This window comes from Adiantum capillus-veneris, chromosome 22 (assembly GCF_014529385.1).
Source record: "Adiantum capillus-veneris isolate H3 chromosome 22, ASM1452938v2, whole genome shotgun sequence".
Classification (NCBI taxonomy): Eukaryota; Viridiplantae; Streptophyta; class Polypodiopsida; order Polypodiales; family Pteridaceae; genus Adiantum; species Adiantum capillus-veneris.
The window spans coordinates 36,181,600-36,199,045 of record NC_140952.1 but is presented as its reverse complement, the minus strand read 5'-3'; the positions used below and the strand labels follow the sequence as shown (position 1 = coordinate 36,199,045).

Here is a 17,446-nt window from a genome sequence, read left to right as displayed (position 1 = left end):
ACCTGTGACTGCGCAGCTCTTCGAACACAATGGTCAAGTGACGCCTATGCTCCTCTTTATTCTTCGAATACACAATCATTTCATCGAAGAATGTTCCAACAAACTGTTGATGCGAGCGGAAAATCCGGTCCACCATTCTGTTGAACGTGGCAGGAGCATTTGTTAGCCCAAACGGCATCACTAGAAACTCATAAAGACCAAATGTCGTTCTAACGCAGTCTTGTGTACATCCTCTGGGCTTATACGAATCTGATGGTACCCACTCTTCAGGTCTATCCTGTTGAAAATTGCAGCACCCTCTAAACGATCGAGAATATCATCAATGCGAGGAATAGGAAACCTATTCTTGATGGTATTCTTATTCAACGCACGGTAATCAATACACATGCGCCATGAGCCATCCTTCTTCTACACTAGGAGCACTGGGGAGGCTGAATCAGCCCCTTCTCTAATAACTCCTCAACCTGGCCCATAATCTCTTTCTGCTGCGCCGCACTAACCCTGTAGGGAGGTTTATTTGGTGGGCTACACCCTGGCACCAAATCTATCCGATGGTCCTCAGGTCTCTCTGGCGGCAATTGCGACAGTAATGAATCAGAAAAACAGTCACTAAACTTTTGCAAAAATGCTGACCTTTCTTTATCTAACACAGATAAATTTGACTGATCATTATTTGAGACATCACGTGCAAAAATCAGGTACACAGAAAGATGATTCTTTATTACAGAAGTGATAGCAGAAGCAGATACAATAGGGACTGACTCTCCTTTAAGCTTTACATCCAAGATGTGAGTTTTGCCCCTATGCTGTACAGTGATCTTTTTGTTGTAGGCATCCAAGACTCCATGCACTCGGAACATCCACGGGATCCCCAACAAGGCGTCACAACCTTCCAGCAGCATTATGTAAAACTCTTCAGTGTCCACATACGACTGAATATGCAGACGCAGTTTTCCAATGATGGGAGTAACACACTCTGAGTGGCCAGGACATGCCAACCCTGCCTCTGCTGTGTACCCCATCTCTTCAGCTTTGATGCCGAGCTTCATAGCTAACTCTGGTGAGATAAAGTTGGCTTTGGCACCTGGATCAAAGAAGATGAGTGCCGTCTGATATCTAACTTTACCCCATGCCCTGCATAACTCACTTGCATCTGTGCTGGGCCTGTCACCCACCATGTCTGGCACTAAACCTGCCATGGGTTTAGGCTCTTGCCTTTCTGGTCTTCTTTATCCTCTGAGTCAGCTGGCCTTTTCCTTTGTGGACAATTTATAGAAATATGACCAAGCTGCTCGCATATAAAGCATTTGTTCTCAGCCATTAGGACCTTCTTTTCCTCGAGCGACTTGTGCACAAAAGGCTTCCTTTTCTGTTTCTTTGCCTGCGCTCCAGAAGTCCCAGCTGAATCCTTGTCTTTGGTGGCCTGTTCTGACCCCTGTGACGCATCAGGAGCCGTTTTCACAAAGGGCTTCTTCGCTGAATTTTTCTTTTGCTGCCCTCCTTTATCACTGCTCGGAAATCCACTGTCCTCTCCTTTCAACAGGGCAAGACCAGTGTTCGCAACTTCCATAAGCTGAGTAAGGGTAGCCACTCTGTTCTTTGTACAGTAATCGCGAAGCCCTTTAGGCAGCCCACAACAATACTTCTCTATCTGCTCTGTCAATGGCACAAATCTGTAGGAGGTCACTGAGAGTAATGCTTTACAAAACCTCCTATTGTACTCCAGCAAGCTCTTGCACGAAGCTGCGGTAAGCTGGTGCCAATCTGTCAAGACATCGGCTTCAAATTCATTTGATAGCCAAGCAGATGCAAACATTTGCTTGAAGTAAACCCAAGTGGCGGGTGCCTGTCCTTGCATTAACAATGTCGTCCACCATGTAAGTGCATTGTCCTTTAAGAAAGTGGCAGCTTTCCTGACCTTCGAGGCCTCTGTAAAATTCCCTCCCGCATAAGCTGTATCAAACTGCTGGAGGAAAGTGAGTGCCTTTGTCTTGTCCTCGAAACCACTGAAGGTACTGAACTTTACTGCTGCACCACCCTCTTTGTAAGCCTTCGGCTTCTCTAGTGCCCCCAAGTTGTCATACGGGATGGTCTGCAACATGGGCACTGTACTAGGCATGATCGGCACGTGTTGGCCATTCACATTTTGCATCAGAGGTGCGATATCTGGCTGCTGTCCAGAAAAACCAGCCATGCCAAAATGACCCTGTGGCACCCCAAACTGGCCCAGGTTGCCGTGGAAACCTTGCTGCATGCCGATAGTACCATACATGGGGTTTGGCATGATGCCTTGCATACCCCCAAACACTGTTCCTGGCATGTACGGCTGACTTCCAGACGCATAACCAGCCATACTTTGGAACACTGATCCACCCTCGAAATACCCAGGATGTACCGTGGGTGGTGGAAAAACTGAGTGCATAGCCTGGTATCCAGCTCCCTGTCCATTCAAGACAGCATGCTGGCTCTTAAAGATGGCGGGCTGAACTGGCATAACCTGTGGAATAGGCGTTCTAGCCACCTGTTCAAGCACGGGAGGAACCTGCTTTGGAGCCCCCGACTCGGCAACATGCGAGTGTTCCCTTTCCTCCTGCGCCTCATGAAGTACCTGGGCTTGAGCTTCAACAAGCTCTGTACGCGGCGTAGGTTGCCTATTTTGCTGTTGCACTGGTGGCGCTTGCAAGAATTCCATAAACCTCGGATTCTGCACCAGCTGCAAAAAGACATTCACCGCGGCAACTAACTGAGTCTTAAACGCATCATCCTCAAGTTGCCCTGTCATAAAGCCCTGTACTACTGGAGGGACATTCACGTTGACAGGAGGTACAGACTGACGTGGCCGTGAGCTCTCGCCAATCTCAAAAACCATAGGAATCTCCTGCCTGTCCTTTGGAGAGGAACCCTCTTCCATAATTCCCTTCCCCTTGTCGGCCATAGTGTAATCCCCGCGTTCTTGCACTGTGTGTCTTTACCCTGAACAATCCAGGCTCACTCTTTGAGGAAAAAGTGATTGATGTCCCGGCAATGGAACCATGAAACCGGCCCGTAGGGCGGTAGGCGTTGGCTTTCACCCGAAATTCTTTACTTTAAACACACACACAGAGCACTTTGCAAAGAGAACCTGCGACGGGAGTTAACACTTGAATACACACACGGCTCGGAAGCTAGAATGCCCCGAGCAGACGCCGACAACCTGTAGGCCCCAAAATTGGCGCCCCTTTCGGTATTTCTTTATTCTTTAGGAGGGTAAATTACAAGGTAAGGTCCTGGGAATCTTTCACGTGTATCCACCTAGATACCATTTGATTTGGCCAAATTTCGGCAGCATAACAGCCCCAAAATTTACGCGAAACCAATTCCCCTGCTGGAACTCGCTTGCATTGTCGTATACCCTCTGATTCCTGTCCAAAAACAGTAAATTCAGCATGCTGTATTTACTGGTTTTTGCCTTGTTTTCAGCCCCAAACAGTCCCCTAACTGTCCTTTGCCAGTGGGGCACGATTCCCAATGATCCTGGCGTCCGTATGGCTGAAAAACAGTGAATTTACAGCGCATACACAACGCTGATTTTGCACCTGTACGGTGAGGTTATGATCCTCACTAGTGCCTGCTTTGGAGCAACAGTTAGCTACCCCTGTTCCTGCTCAAGGAGGCTCTTGCTCAGCACAAAAGCATGAACCCACACAACTGTACATTAGTCAAATGAGTAGCCCTCTTGTGGGGCATCACATAACTGCACGTAGGGGAGAGAGAGAGAGCAGTGTGTAGTGTGTAGGGCATCACTCCTAGCACCACACTGTACATGAGAGGGAAAGAAAGCACTCCATAGCTCTTAACCTGTGACAGGTTGCAAATGAGGCCTCTCCCAGCATAAAAATCAGCGCCCATTTTTCTGCAAGAGGCAAGTGCATGAAAAGTTGACACTTGGCGCATTTACAAGCATTTTCCCGTTTCAGGTTCGCCGCTTAAAAATATCCCAACCGACGCGTCAATTGACTTCGCGGCAGAGTTATAAAGTGTTCCCCTAGTCATACCGGAGATAATGACGCGAACACATTTCCCGGCCCAAAATAGCAGTTCCCTAAATTTTAGGAGATGCTTTCGTTGGGTTCCCACTGGTCTTCTGACCATCTATCCTCATTGGAGCCGCATCCAAAGGTGCAATGTGGCCCAACTGTCGGATACTTTTTGTTGGTAGTCCCACCTTGACTTTACGCCTTAATTGAGTTCACTTCCTAGTATCCACCAACTTGCTAAGTGCGACGGGGGGACCTATATGATCTTGCTCTGAGCCTAGACATCCTCTTACCATACGAATTCCAGTGCCGACCACTTCCCGTCTGCGGGTGAATCTACCGTTCACATTGGCCATACAATGTCCGACCGTTTGCTACTTCAAGAAGAGGGTCTTAAACAAATAAAATAAACCCCATTGGAAAGAAACCAACAACCAAGGTTAGCAGTTGCCACATCTCTGTGACATGGTTAATAACTGCCACGTCCTCGTGACACCCAGTGTAGAGAGAGCACGACACACTTTTCTTGCTACAGTTGCTCTCATTTTTGGCATGCCCGGTGGGACCTCAACTGAAGTCTCATTCCGTTGAGCTTGCAAGTCGAGGAGCTATAGGTTGCCTATGTTGGTCTGCTAGTCTCAACTGCTCTGGTCCAACTTTGTCTCGTCCAGCTTCCCCTTGACCTGCTTGGTGTAGTCCATCTTAGTCCTTGACCAGCTGGTCTAGTCTCTCATCTTGGTCTAGTCACTCGTCTTGGTCTAGCTGAGTGGTCTACTCACTCGCATTGGTCTAGACCAGTGTTCAGTAAGTTAAAATTCTTTGTGCCCAAAGCTTGGGTGGGCTTCTGATTACTGCATGACATATACGAGGTAGTCCAAAGATCGACAAAGTCCACTACTGAGCCCTTTGAAGTACTACCATAGAAAGCGCCAACCTTTTGTGTCGAGTAGAAGTCCTCCACCCCCGCTACCTCTCCCCTCCCACGCATCTACCTCCACTCCCTCAACCAGTTCTTCACCTCCTAGGTCACCTTCCTCAGTACAGTTCTCACCCACTGAACAGAAACCTCTTGAGCAACAGGCTCAGAAGCAGGTTGCCATGGAGGAGCTGACAAGTGTTCTGGCTAAGCATTGATTTCATAGGACCACTTCTACCAGCTCAAAACACCTAGGAACAATATATAATAGTGGCCATGGATTATCTCACTAAATGGGTTGAGGCTATGCTTCGCACCAAGGCTGATACACACACCAAGGCTGGTGCACGCACCACGGCTAAGTTCCTTTACCAACACATCTTCATGCGATTCGGGTTACAAATTGAAATTGTAAGTGACTAGGGTTCTCACTCTCTTTCATTTTGTATGAAAAAAGATGGTAGCGTAGATGGGAGCATGCTCGTCCATGCTGGCTAGTTTGAACCGTTTGTGCTTTATGAACGTTCTACTGGAATATAGTCAGGGCTCTTTTCTTTGGAAAAACAGGGAAATCAAAGATCTCAAGCTTTTTGCCAGTATTGTTTATGTTCTTTAAGTTATTGTCAAAAGAACTTGAGCTTATTGCCAATATCCAGTCTTTCGTTTTCTGGTCATCTTTAGCATCATTCTGAACCCTTACATTCAGCTTAAACCTGATATTAAGGTGCTACTTTAATGATTATGTGGTCAGTTTTTCATAGGAGTAAAAACTAATACAGCACTTTCCAGTAATGACCAACAATCTTGTGAAGAGATGCAGAATTGGAGCACGTGTTTTGTATGATTGCTCTGTGCATGTTTCAGGCTGCAGTATGCTGTGTGAGAGTCATACGCAAAGTCCCGGAGTTCGGAGAGGGCCTGCTGAATCCTGCTGTTGCATTGCTTGCTGACAAACATCATGGGGTTCTTGTTGCTGCTCTTAAGCTCTGCATTGTACTATGTCAAACAAGTGACACTCTTCTGGAGCAAATGAGAAAGGCAAGTAGTTGAATGCTGTGAATGAATTGGGCTTATGCACTGCTTGTTTTTTATCTGGGAAGGAGCTAGGTTTAAAGTGCAACCTAATATTTCTTAAAAACAGGGTCGCAATAGTTACTGAACATTGCTTTGTATGTTGCTTTTGCAAGTGTTTGTCTGGAGTTTGACTCAGTAAGAGGCTTCTTTGTTCATTTATATTGTCAAGATTTGATGACCGTAAAGATTTAAGGGCAGAAATGTAGTACTACGTCGTCAACGCATGAAGAGTTATTGGGGAATTTGGATCTAATAACTATAGTAAGACCGTGTTTGGCAAGACGATGTCAGAATTCTCAATTTCACATCGTGAATAGTGTTCCAAATTGGTCTTCATTTCTTTGAATTGTTTCCAGCAAGTCAGCCAGCTTGCAACCTTTGGAAACCTTCTACACCTCAAAATATATAGACACTCTTTTTGCTAGTAAGAAAGAGAGCGTGTGCTGCAAGGGGGGGGGGGGGGGGGGGGGAATAAAGAACAGGAGCATATATCGGGCAATGCTGAGAGAGGGGGTGTGGCGGCAAATGTTGGTGCATGGGTCAGTCATTAGTGTTTTGGTAAAAAATGATTCTTGTCGTGATTGGATGGCACACTCTAAGATCTTGGGTTTGCAGGGACTTCTAGCGAAATTAGTTGTTTCTGTCTAGTTCTTTTACAACTCTTCTATTGTCATAAAATTTTGTGATTTTCTGTGCTTTATAAAGCCATCGTTTACTGAATGTACAGGAGACTCCTAGCTTGGTTCAAATATTGAAGAATCTACTCACAAGTGAATACAGAGCTGAATATGATGTCATTGGGATTGCAGATCCTTTGTTGCAAATAGAGATCTTACGACTACTTAGAATCCTTGGAAGAGGGGATACAGATTCAAGCGATATCATGAGTGATGTTCTTGCTCAGGTATGTCAACTGAAACATTCATGATGCAAGTTCATCAAAAGCCTCATCTTGATGACCTCTTGAGCAGAGTTTATGATATCGGGCCTTCAATAAGTGATCCAGGCATCTTTCTTTTGCATCTTAAGTAGATTTTGGTGAAAATTTTACAATTATCAGCTTACTTTGGCTCTGTACTGTGCTATTCTCAACATTGCATTTGCAAGGGAGATAGAGAGCTTATGGTGTGATCTGACAATTTGAAATAGCCAAGGAGTATGTTTACTCTTCCAAGGTGGACAAAATTCATTGCTCACCGCTATATGTGGTGTGCGTTGCACACACGATCTGGCATTCTTAGCTAAAGCTGCGCTCAATCTTTGCAAGTTTCGTCACTGTCTCACCACTGTGCATTAGCAATGTTAGAAAAAAACAATACCCTCTTTTTGTGAAACATGTATCGATTTTGGTCTGAGGATGGGTTAATTTACAGAAGTCTTGTAACTTGTAAGGTTTGGTAATCCATCTTTGGTGAAGGAAGATATGTCCAAGTCTGTTATAAGCTGCAAGCTTCATCTGCTTTAAGGTTGTAGCAGGGCTACAGTGTCACTTCATAGGACAGACAGTTGGACAGTTGGTTACAGTTGGTCTGGTTCACACTGGACGGACCCTCTGGGCTGGGGAGTGACACGTGGCAGGGTACCAACGGTGGTCTAGTGGACATCGTGGCTAGTTCACCACCACCACTCAGTTTGGAGATAGACCTAGCTGACTGGACATTTATGAGTCGTTGGTGGCTCTTTATGATTGTACATATGAGTAGTCGTTTTGGGTCATTACCATCATCATCTTCATATATGGTCCAGCGTAGTCGTTAGGGTGAGTCTATACACAGAGCACTTATTCACCATCCCTGCACATCTGAGCCTCGACACCCCATTGTACCTGAGAGTCCTGGGCTGGAGCTGAGTGTGCTGCCACGCCAGAGTCTGTATCAGTTCTTTGAGATAGTCGAGTCATTTGTTGTGGTCTACTGTTGCTGTTGTGTCTCTGTGAGCTCAGTTGTTGTCTATCGTTTCCTGTTTTTAGTCCGTTTTGAGTGAGATCGTCACGCACATTGCACTGAGGAGCACCCACTGTAGAGAGCACGGCACACTATCTGCGCTACAGGTGCTCTCATTTTGGCGATCATGGTGGGACATCAACTGAAATCTCACTCTGTGAGGTATAAATCTTGAAGCTAGTTGGGTCTATCTAGCTTCGTCTACCTTGTCTTAGCTTCGCCTACCTTGCCTTGCACTATTCTCCTCTCACATGGTCCAACTGGTCTAGTCCTCCCTCGCCCTAGTCATCTCTCGCCCTGGTCCAACCAGTCCTCGTCCCTGGTCTAGTTCTCCTCCACCCCGGTCTAGTCCTCCTCGTCCCTGGTCCAGCCTGGTCTAGTCACTTGCCTGGTCTAGTAGAGTCTAGACCAGTCTTCAACCAGATCAAGGTTTTCTTGCGCAAAGCTTGGTTGGATTGGTGTTCACTACATGACACATACAAGGCAGTTAGTTGAGCGTCAAAGCGCACTACTGAGCCCTCTGAAGTACTGTAACAGAAGACGACCTTTGCTACCTAGTAGAAGTCCATCAACCTCATCACCCATTCCTTCATCAGGTTCCACATCTTCCAGATCACCTTCTCCAATAAAGCTCTCTCCTAATTTGCTACAACAGGATATTGAGCAACAGGCTCAGCAAGGGGCCATGGAGGCTTTGGCAAGTGTTTTGGCCAAGGTGAACATCAAGTTCCCCACCTTCAAAGGACTCTCTTCAGAAGATGCTGACAACCATGCAAGGAGGTTTGCATCTCTCTGTAGGGGTCGTGGTCTTAATAGAGAGGATGCTTATTTGGTACTCTTTCCATCTACCTTGGATGGCTTAGCAGACAAATGGTACAGACAGTTTGCAGAAAACCATTTTGCAACTTGGGCAGCCTTACGACAATAGTTCTGTGCAGCATTCAGGCCAGGTGACTATCAGGAGAAGGTTTTGGATGAGTTGGCCAACATGGTGCTCCAGCTAGAGGAGACGTTTGCAGAACTTATGACGAAAACCAAGTCTCTGGTTGCCAAGCTTCCCCATCAACCCGGTGAATTGATGGTTAAGAAGTGGGTAGAGAAGACGCTTCCCAAGACTTCTCAGCAAAAACTCTGAGAGAGTCTCCGACCCGACGCCACTCTAGAGGAGTTCATCGCAGCTCCTACTAGGATAGAGGGGGCTAGGAAGCTGTTCACCAATCCCCCTCACATAGAGACTCCCTCTGTGTTTTCGGAAAGTCCTGCTGATCCATTGACTTCTTTGCGCAGAGAACTTGAAGCCCTAAAAGTACAACGCACTCTGCAAGAAGAGAAATCAATCTCTCTCAGACAAGAGAAACCACCACATCTTGAGGCTTTGGAAAAAATCAAGAGAGCTAGAAGAGCTTCGGTCTCAGCTGGAGACTAAAGCTATGGTATGGTGCAACTCTTGTCGCTCTCTAGGGCATCCTCCACAAGACTGTCCCCTTCGGGCTTATTGCCACTTCTGAGAAAAATATGGGCACGAAGACAAGGATTGCTACTATATCAAGGGATTGCGGCAAATACAACAAAGTCTAGGTCCTTCTCTCCAACAAGGGATAGCACCTGCATCCAACATGGTTTCATCCTATGGCCATCAAAACCCGATGCCACCTCTGCTGACAACACCTCTTATGCAAGGTATGCACAACAACTTTGCATCCCCCAGCTTTTATCATGCTAGCACTCTTTAAGTTTTCCAAAGCTTCTACACTTCAGCATCCGGCCCCATGCAGCAAGGACCGAGACCACCTCGCGCTCCAATAGGCCAATTTTGTGCTACAGGTGCGGGGAGTATGGACATTATCAGAGCAAATATTCGTTGCCAGAAGGGTCTCCTCCTTGCTGACTTTGCCCTGAAGCTAAGGATCACTATAGTAAGGACTGCCCAAAACAACGTGCATCCACATCTGCAAGCACAAGCCAGAACCGGCAAGAGTTAACATTCCCAAAGGTTAACCTCATCACAGTAAGCACCATTCCACAGGCCCCTCCTTCCACTCTTGTAGTTGCCTCTCGAGATGGGTTGAAGCAGGTGGAAGAGCCGGCTGGTGTGCTCACACGGGCACAGAGAGCTGCTCTTGGGCTCAGCCTCCGTGGTCCAATTTTTACATCTCCTGTCACACAAATGAGTCAAACTCCCTTAGTAGCTGACAAACCAGCAGGTAGTGTCAAGAGCCCACCTACCTCGCTTCTATCAGATGTTGATGGTGCTTTCATGGAAGCAGTAGAGGACTTGCAAAAGCTTACGATACTAGAGCAAGATCTAATCAAAGGAAACAAGCCCACAACAGAGTCTATCTTGGAAAACACCTTTCAGCAAGTGTCACTATACGACGTGCTTCGTCTTGATGCAAATTTTAGAAGTGACACCCTTTCCATCATCCAGTCTCTGTACCTTGGTGCAGGGCCTAGTGGCGAGCACCTACCTGTGTAGCCCTTGGAGTCCTACATTATTTCATATCCAGCTGCTCCCCTCGCCGACTACAAAAGTCCTCGTCTCACTGTGTCTATTCTTGGGCATCAATTCTCAGGCATCATAGTGGATGGTGGATCTAGGATCAATCTAATTCCAGAATTTACTATGTTGGCCTTAGGTCTGCAACCTACCCGCCCTGCTCCATTCACTGCTACATTAGCAGACCAGAGGACAGTCTACCCTATGGGCATAGTAGAGAAGGTGCCTTTGATGATACAAGACTTCACATTTAGCCTGGATTTTGTGGTGGTCAGTCTTCCTCAGGTGGAGGGAGGATTTCCTTTGCTGATTGGTAGACCATGGTTGTGGCATACTAAGGCACTTCATGATTGGGGAAACGACGCCATGTGGATACATAGTCCTGGCTCCCCCATGCAACCAATTCGGCTCGAAGGAGGTATGGATCCAGTGGTTCATCACAGCTCATTGTCAGTACAGTCCAACCTCGACCCTTAGCAGCCCATCCCACCTGACGTGTCTGACGAAGACCTGCTCTAGAGGTTGAAAGCTACCGCCTCGATGCCATGCTATGTGGTTTCTATTCAAAACTCACCCATGCAACACTCTCTCTCCCAGCTCCTCAAGCGGACACCAATGTCCCAAGTCCTACAACAGACAGTGTACCAGTCGAAGAAGTAAGTGTGTTAGTCCCTGATTCTCATTATTCAAATGTTCCTCTGATAAAAGCCATTGGCCTCGGGCAACCTATAACACATCACCGAAGGGGGAAGAAATCTCCCTTGCATGAACTCGCCAATGATTCCCCCCTTCCTCTAACATCTCCCACGTCCCTCAAAAGCACTATGTTATGTCTGTGTGTGAAGATTTACCCTTCGAGGAGCTTCCACCAGGATGGTTACAAGAAGAGTATGCGGAGTTTCCAATCGATCAGACACCAGCACATGATGTCTCGAAGCTCTAAGAGGCAGCTCAGTTCTCAACTTCTGAAGTACCCTCCACACTTAAACCTCCTGACGCTGTCAAAAAGGTCAACCTGGGCGACCCGGATAACCCTCAGCACGATCTCTTAGCAGCTTGGTTATGGGAGCATCCCGCATTACTTGATCAGGTAGTTTCTTTTATTCACTCTTTTAAGGATGCTTTTGCTTTGTCCTACAAGGATTTTGAAGGGATCCCACAGAATTGAGTCTCCACACTATCCCTCTAGTTGAAGGGGCTAAGCCTGTCAGAGGGCGAGCTTATAAGTTCAACCCAAAGTATGTAGAGGCTGTCAAGTCAGAGCTCGAAAAAATGCAAGAGGCAAGGATCATTGTACTTGTGGAGCACTCTGAGTGGTTATCACCCATGGTGATAGCGCCTAAGAAGCAGTCCAATAAAATTTCTGTGTGCGTAGATTACCGCGATCTGAATAAGGTAACTATCCTAGTTGGTTTCCCCACACCTTTCAGTGAGCGTGTGCTCGAAGATGTAGCAGGGCATATTTTGTACAGTTTCATGGATGGGTTTAGTGGATACAATAAGTTGCGCATCCATCCAGGTGATGATCTGAAAACGGCCTTTGTGACTCCTTGGGGTATTTTTATCTACACTAGAATGTCTTTTGGGTTGAAAAACGCTCTACCTTCTTTCAATCGGGCGGTATATCTCATCTTTTGTCGTCTGCTTACGGATCATCTTCACATCTTCATGGACGATTTTTCGACCTTGTCAGGTGCATAATGTTCAATCCCAGTGGAAAATCTAGAGGAACACCTCGCTCAGCTCTCTGCTGTCTTCCTCCGGTGCAGAGAGGCACGCCTAAAGCTAAATCCTAACAAATGTCATTTTTTGGTCACTGAGGGCACACTTCTAGGCCATGTGGTGTCTTGTAAATGTTTAGCACCTGACCCAGAGAAGATCGTGGCAATCTTAAAGTTACCACCTCCCATGAACCCAAAAGGGGTGCAGAGCTTTGTAGGCCACACAGGCTCTCATCGTAGGTTTATACGTATGTATGCACAAGTGGCTCAACCCCTAACACGCCTAACTAGTGCTACTGTTCCCTTTCAATGGTCAAATGCAGAGGGTGAAGCTTTTGTTTACCTCAAAAAACGCCTCACTGAAGCGCCTATCCTAGTAGCTCCCAATTGGTCTTTTCATTTTCATGTGCATACTGATGTCAGTCAACTGGGTGTGGGACTGTGCTGACTCGGCCTAGTAAGGAGTACAACCTGGATCGCCCTGTTCACTATGCAAGTCACCTACTCACCAAGGCCAAACGCAACTATAGCACCACAGAAAGGAAGGTTTAGCTATTGTGTATGCTCTGCAAAAATTTAGGCATTATTTATTAGGGGTCCAGTTCACAGTTATTAGTGATCACCATGCCCTGTGCTATCTACTCAACAAGCCGTAAGTTGCAGGTCGAGTATGGCGATGGCTACTGTTATTTCAAGAATTTGATTTCGAAGTGGTACTCAGGCCCGGCAAACATCATGTCCTTGCCGACCACCTCTCTCGCATTTACACGGGTGAAGAAGCAACGGGGGTTGCAGATGACTTTCCAAATAGCAGTCTCTTTAAGGTGGATACCACTCCGGAATGGCACGGCGATGTTTTGTATCTGCTTTCTACTGGCGTGTACCTAGAGAACGCTTCTCCACTACAGAAGAGACGACTGTTGTTGAAGTCTAGGCCATTCACTCTCATTGGGGGCTAGATATACAAGTCAAGACAGGATGGTGTTCTGAGGCGGTGTGTCTCCCGTCATGAAGTGGAGTATATTTTGAAGGATGCCCACAGTTGTCCCACTGGTGGCCATTACCGTGGTCATATCACTGCCCAGAAGATTCTCTAGTGTGGCTTATGGTGTCCCTATATTTTTCGGGATGCAATTGCCTATGTAAAAGTATGTGATGTGTGTCAGCGCTGTGGCCCTAAACCAAGCAAGCAGTCAAACTGTCCTTTGCAGGTCTCTATGGCGTGGTTGCCCTATGAGCGAAGGGGCTTGGACTTTGTTGGTCCAATTACTCTATCTGCTCAACCAGGCAATCGTAAGTATCTCCTGGTAGCAATGGATTATGCAACAAAATGGGCTGAAGTGGTGGCTACCATCGATTTTACAGCCGCCACTGTCGCAAAATTTTGTATGAAAATATTTTTTGCAGGTTTGGGTGCCCTCTGGAAGTCACCAGTGATCGAGGTAGTCATTTTGTCAACGACCTGATCTCCACTCTCCTCACGAATTACAAGATTTTTCATCACAAGTCTTGCTCTTACTATCCTAGAGCAAATGGGCAGGCTGAAAGCACTAACAAAGTGCTAATCGCGCTTCTCAAGAAAGCTTGTTATCTGCATCCAACATCTTGGGCTCAGGCTATCCTCAACACAGTTTGGGCTTATCGCACCTCCTTCAAGGCAACCACTAACTACACCCCATTCGAGCTAGCTTTTGGCTTAGAAGCAATTGCACCATATGAGTTCAACTCAGGTTCAGCAAGAGTGGGAAGTGTTCGTGTCACAACGGGGATTGCTTTAGCAAACCTCTCTCGTCTCTCAATGTTGGAAGAAAGCAGGAGCTTAGCTTCACATCCTCTCCAAGCCGAGCAACTTTGTCGCAAAGCGTGGCATGATCGCCATCTTCGAATGCCGAAAATAACGCAGGGTTCCCTGGTGCTACTCTATCAAGCTAAGTATCTGAAGAAAGCTAAGAAGCTGGTCCTAGCCTGGCAAGGGCCATTCGTGGTGGAAAAGATTTTGCCACAGGGGGTTGTCCAGTTAGTCACTCTGGAAGGTGTGCCCCTGCCACTAGTAAATGGATCCAGGGTGAAATGCTATCACCAATCCTCTAACTCAGTTTAAGGAGTTCTCAGCTATGTTATCTTCAGTACAACGTTTTGTCTTCTGTCTGTAACCTCAATCAGATTTCAAGCTTTTAGATGTATCTCTCTTGCTCTGTGTCCACCAACCCACCAACCGTTCTTACATCTCTAATCTTCTTTTCAGTGTATCACTTTTGATGTAATTGCATACTCAGCTGTTCTTGAGTTTAACTTCGCCTTTTCATCTTCAATTTTATGGAATCTATAATTCTCCCGTCCCTCTTCTCTTCCTCTCTTTCATAGTCACTACACTCATCACCTTTTTTCATTTCATCGTTTTCTACTCTCTTGTCTCCAATCTGCATGCACTATGATTATATTGTTACGCTTCAAATCCTCTTCCCCATCCGAATCTCCCTCCCTCCTTCGTACATTCACTCTAGTTAAATATTCTGGAAATCAATTTACCTTGTTCCTCAACAATTAGCATCTCTTTCCCTCATTGTGGTAGATTAGGTCAGTACTTGAGTTCAACTCTCGTTGCATAGATCTCTGAGCTTTCTTGGATAGCTTCAAGGCATTTAAATTCTCTTTTATTATGCTTTTGCTTTTGGACCTTCATGGACGTTAAATTCTCTTTTCTTCGGCTGCTTTTGCTTTTGAACGTTAAAACTCACTCTCTCTTTGCTCGCTTGGCTTTCTTATGCTTCAACCGCCCTAGGAACCACTTCATCTCTCGCCCCTACCCACCCCCCGCGCCTACCCTCTCTTCCTCGCCCCTACCCTAATCTACCCTCTTTCCCTCGCCCCTATCCACCCCTCACCTCTCGCCCTTGCCCTCTCTTCCTCGCCCCTACCCAATCCCACCCCCTCACCTCTCGCCCCTACCCTCTCTCTCACTCGTCCCTACCCAATCCCACCCCCTCACCTCTCGCCCCTACGCTCTCTCTCCCTCGCCCCTACTCAACCCCTCGCCCCTACCCTATCTGTCTCGCCCCTACCCACCCCCTCGCCCCTACCCTCTCTCTCCCTCGCCCCTAGCCAATCCCACCCCCCCACCTCTCGCCCCTACCCACCCGCTTACCCCTCGTCCCTACCCTCAACCCCACCCCTCTCCCCTGTGTCTCCTATTGGCTCGCCCCTACATTTACCTCACCTTTACATTTACCTCACCTCTCGCCTTGTGTCTCCTATTGGCTCGTCCCTAACTTGCCTCAACCCTCGCCCTACCCCTTGCCTCGCTCCTACCACTCTGTGACTCGCCCCTACGACGATCGCCCCAAGCTAACACCACTCGACCCTATCCTAAAAATAAAAACCGCCCCTATCGAACCTACTGCTCTCTATCTCAACCTCGTATACTAGTCTTGCTAGTGTCGTGTCTCGTGTCTGATACACTCTTCCAATTGCACTCACTCTACTCACTATGGCAGGAGGTAGCAAGAAACAGACAGATAGCAAGAAACAGACAGAAGGTGGTAGCAAGAGACAGACAGAAGGTGGTAGCAAGCAAAAAGAATTGTTGAAAAAAAGAAAGCTGTGGTTGCAGAATCAGAGAGCGAGGAGATGTCAACAAGTAGTAGCCACGGCTTGGATGACATAACTTCCAGCGACCCCAGCGATGAAAGCTATCGTCTGATTCAGAAGCACACTCCGAGTCAGATGCTTCGAGTGATCAAGAGGACCATACAAAATCAGCTCAAAAGAAAGGTAAACAGCCAATCATGAGTCATGGAATCAAGAGGCTTGCAACATTCAAAAATCGCACCTGCCCTGAAGTGTACTCAGGACGCCTAGTGACACAACCATGGCGTTGTGCACCAGCAACACCGTCACATCAAGGAACGCTCTGCACCTGTGGTACCTGACCTTGAGGCCCCTGCGAAGTATAGTATTGGAATGGGGGCTGTGTGTACGATCCCAAGAACTGTTGAGAGGGACCTGCTGATGCTCCTGCATACCCTGCAGGAGTCTAGACTTGTGTCCCTGGCCTAATCCATTCGTATCCCACAGGAACCTGTGTAGACCTATTACCATACAAAAGCATCTCTTGAAATCCTTGTAGCTGTGCTCTTAGGTCGTCAATGATCTTTGACTTAATCTTCAATGCTTGTTGTAATGCGAAAATAGTAGCAGCTTGATCTGCGATGGCACTCTCGGAGACTCTCAGAGATCCCTCCATAGCTGCATATGTGGCGGAGTGACGCTGGTGCGTGGCAGCTAGCTGCTCTGTACCTAGTTCTATGGTGGCAATAGCAGCCCTTGAGTCATGAAGTAACTTCTCAGAAAGCTGAAACAAAGAAGTAGAGTCGTGTATCTTGAAGATCCCTCAAATGTATGGGATGCTGGAGGACGCGTAAGTGGCACAGCCGGTGAGCTAGGAGTCGGTACAACGGGTGTAGTAGGTACCTCTGAGATGGTTGTTGTAGATGGAGAGTGAGATATGTTGACTGGAGTATGAGTGAAGATGGGAGAAGAAGGGAGAGGATCCTGTAAGGGCGAAGCGGCCATCCTGTCCTAAGGAGCGGAAGTAGACACTGGCATGTGCACAGTAGGACGAGGGGTAGAAGTAGATGGAGTGTGACTCGGAAGATGCGTCACCCTAGTCTGTTGGCTCTCTGAAACTGGCAAGGAGAGTAAAGAATGCACTGTATCCTTCGCCACTTTTGCTTTGATCTTCTTTTTCTTGGTAACTGTAGCGTCAGCTTGAATACTTACAGATTTTCTTTTCCCTTTCGAGGTTCCCTGTGGATCCTCATCCACTTCGTCGGGGCTAACATATATATTTATGACCCATGACAAGAGAGGTGCTGCAAAAAACATTTGAAGCTTAACTGCACAGATTGCACTTGGGCCTGAAATCGTATAGCCCTAGACTGGAAAGAGGTAAAGAGAATCTGGTGGAATCCACAGGGTATAGTGTGGATCAAACAGTAGAGGCTGTCGCAGTGGGAGAAGATAGTGGGAAGATCACCTTTTTCTTTATCTTCTTTGGCTTCTCTAGCGAGAAAGTAATACCTGAAGATTGCCAGAATCCGTTTGTTCCTTTCATAGTTTAGGTGATCCGAACTTAGCAGTCCTTGACATGCTTGAATTGTTGCATCCTTGGACAGCTTAGAAAAAGTGCGTGTAGCCGGCTTCAGAGATGGAAAGCTGGTCATACCTATGGCATGGCCAAGCCTTGTAGCTGTCAACTTGTGGCCCCTTACCTTTGGAAA

The 17,446-nt window shown here is 47.1% G+C and overlaps 1 protein-coding gene across 5 annotated transcripts in view; it reads left to right on the top strand.

Moving 5' to 3' along the window:
- LOC147429159 (AP-1 complex subunit gamma-2-like) overlaps window positions 1-17,446 on the top strand; it is a 244,286-nt gene that overhangs the window by 59,396 nt on the left and 167,444 nt on the right. For all 5 annotated transcript variants that reach the window (XR_015185812.1, XR_015185811.1, XM_086495289.1 and 2 more), the window contains 2 exons: window positions 5,797-5,970; window positions 6,734-6,910. Coding sequence is in view for 3 of the 5 variants with exons in the window: in XM_086495289.1 (XP_086351415.1) it covers window positions 5,797-5,970; window positions 6,734-6,910 (351 nt within the window). In the remaining 2 variants the exon portion in view is untranslated. The remainder of the gene's footprint in view (window positions 1-5,796; window positions 5,971-6,733; window positions 6,911-17,446) is intronic.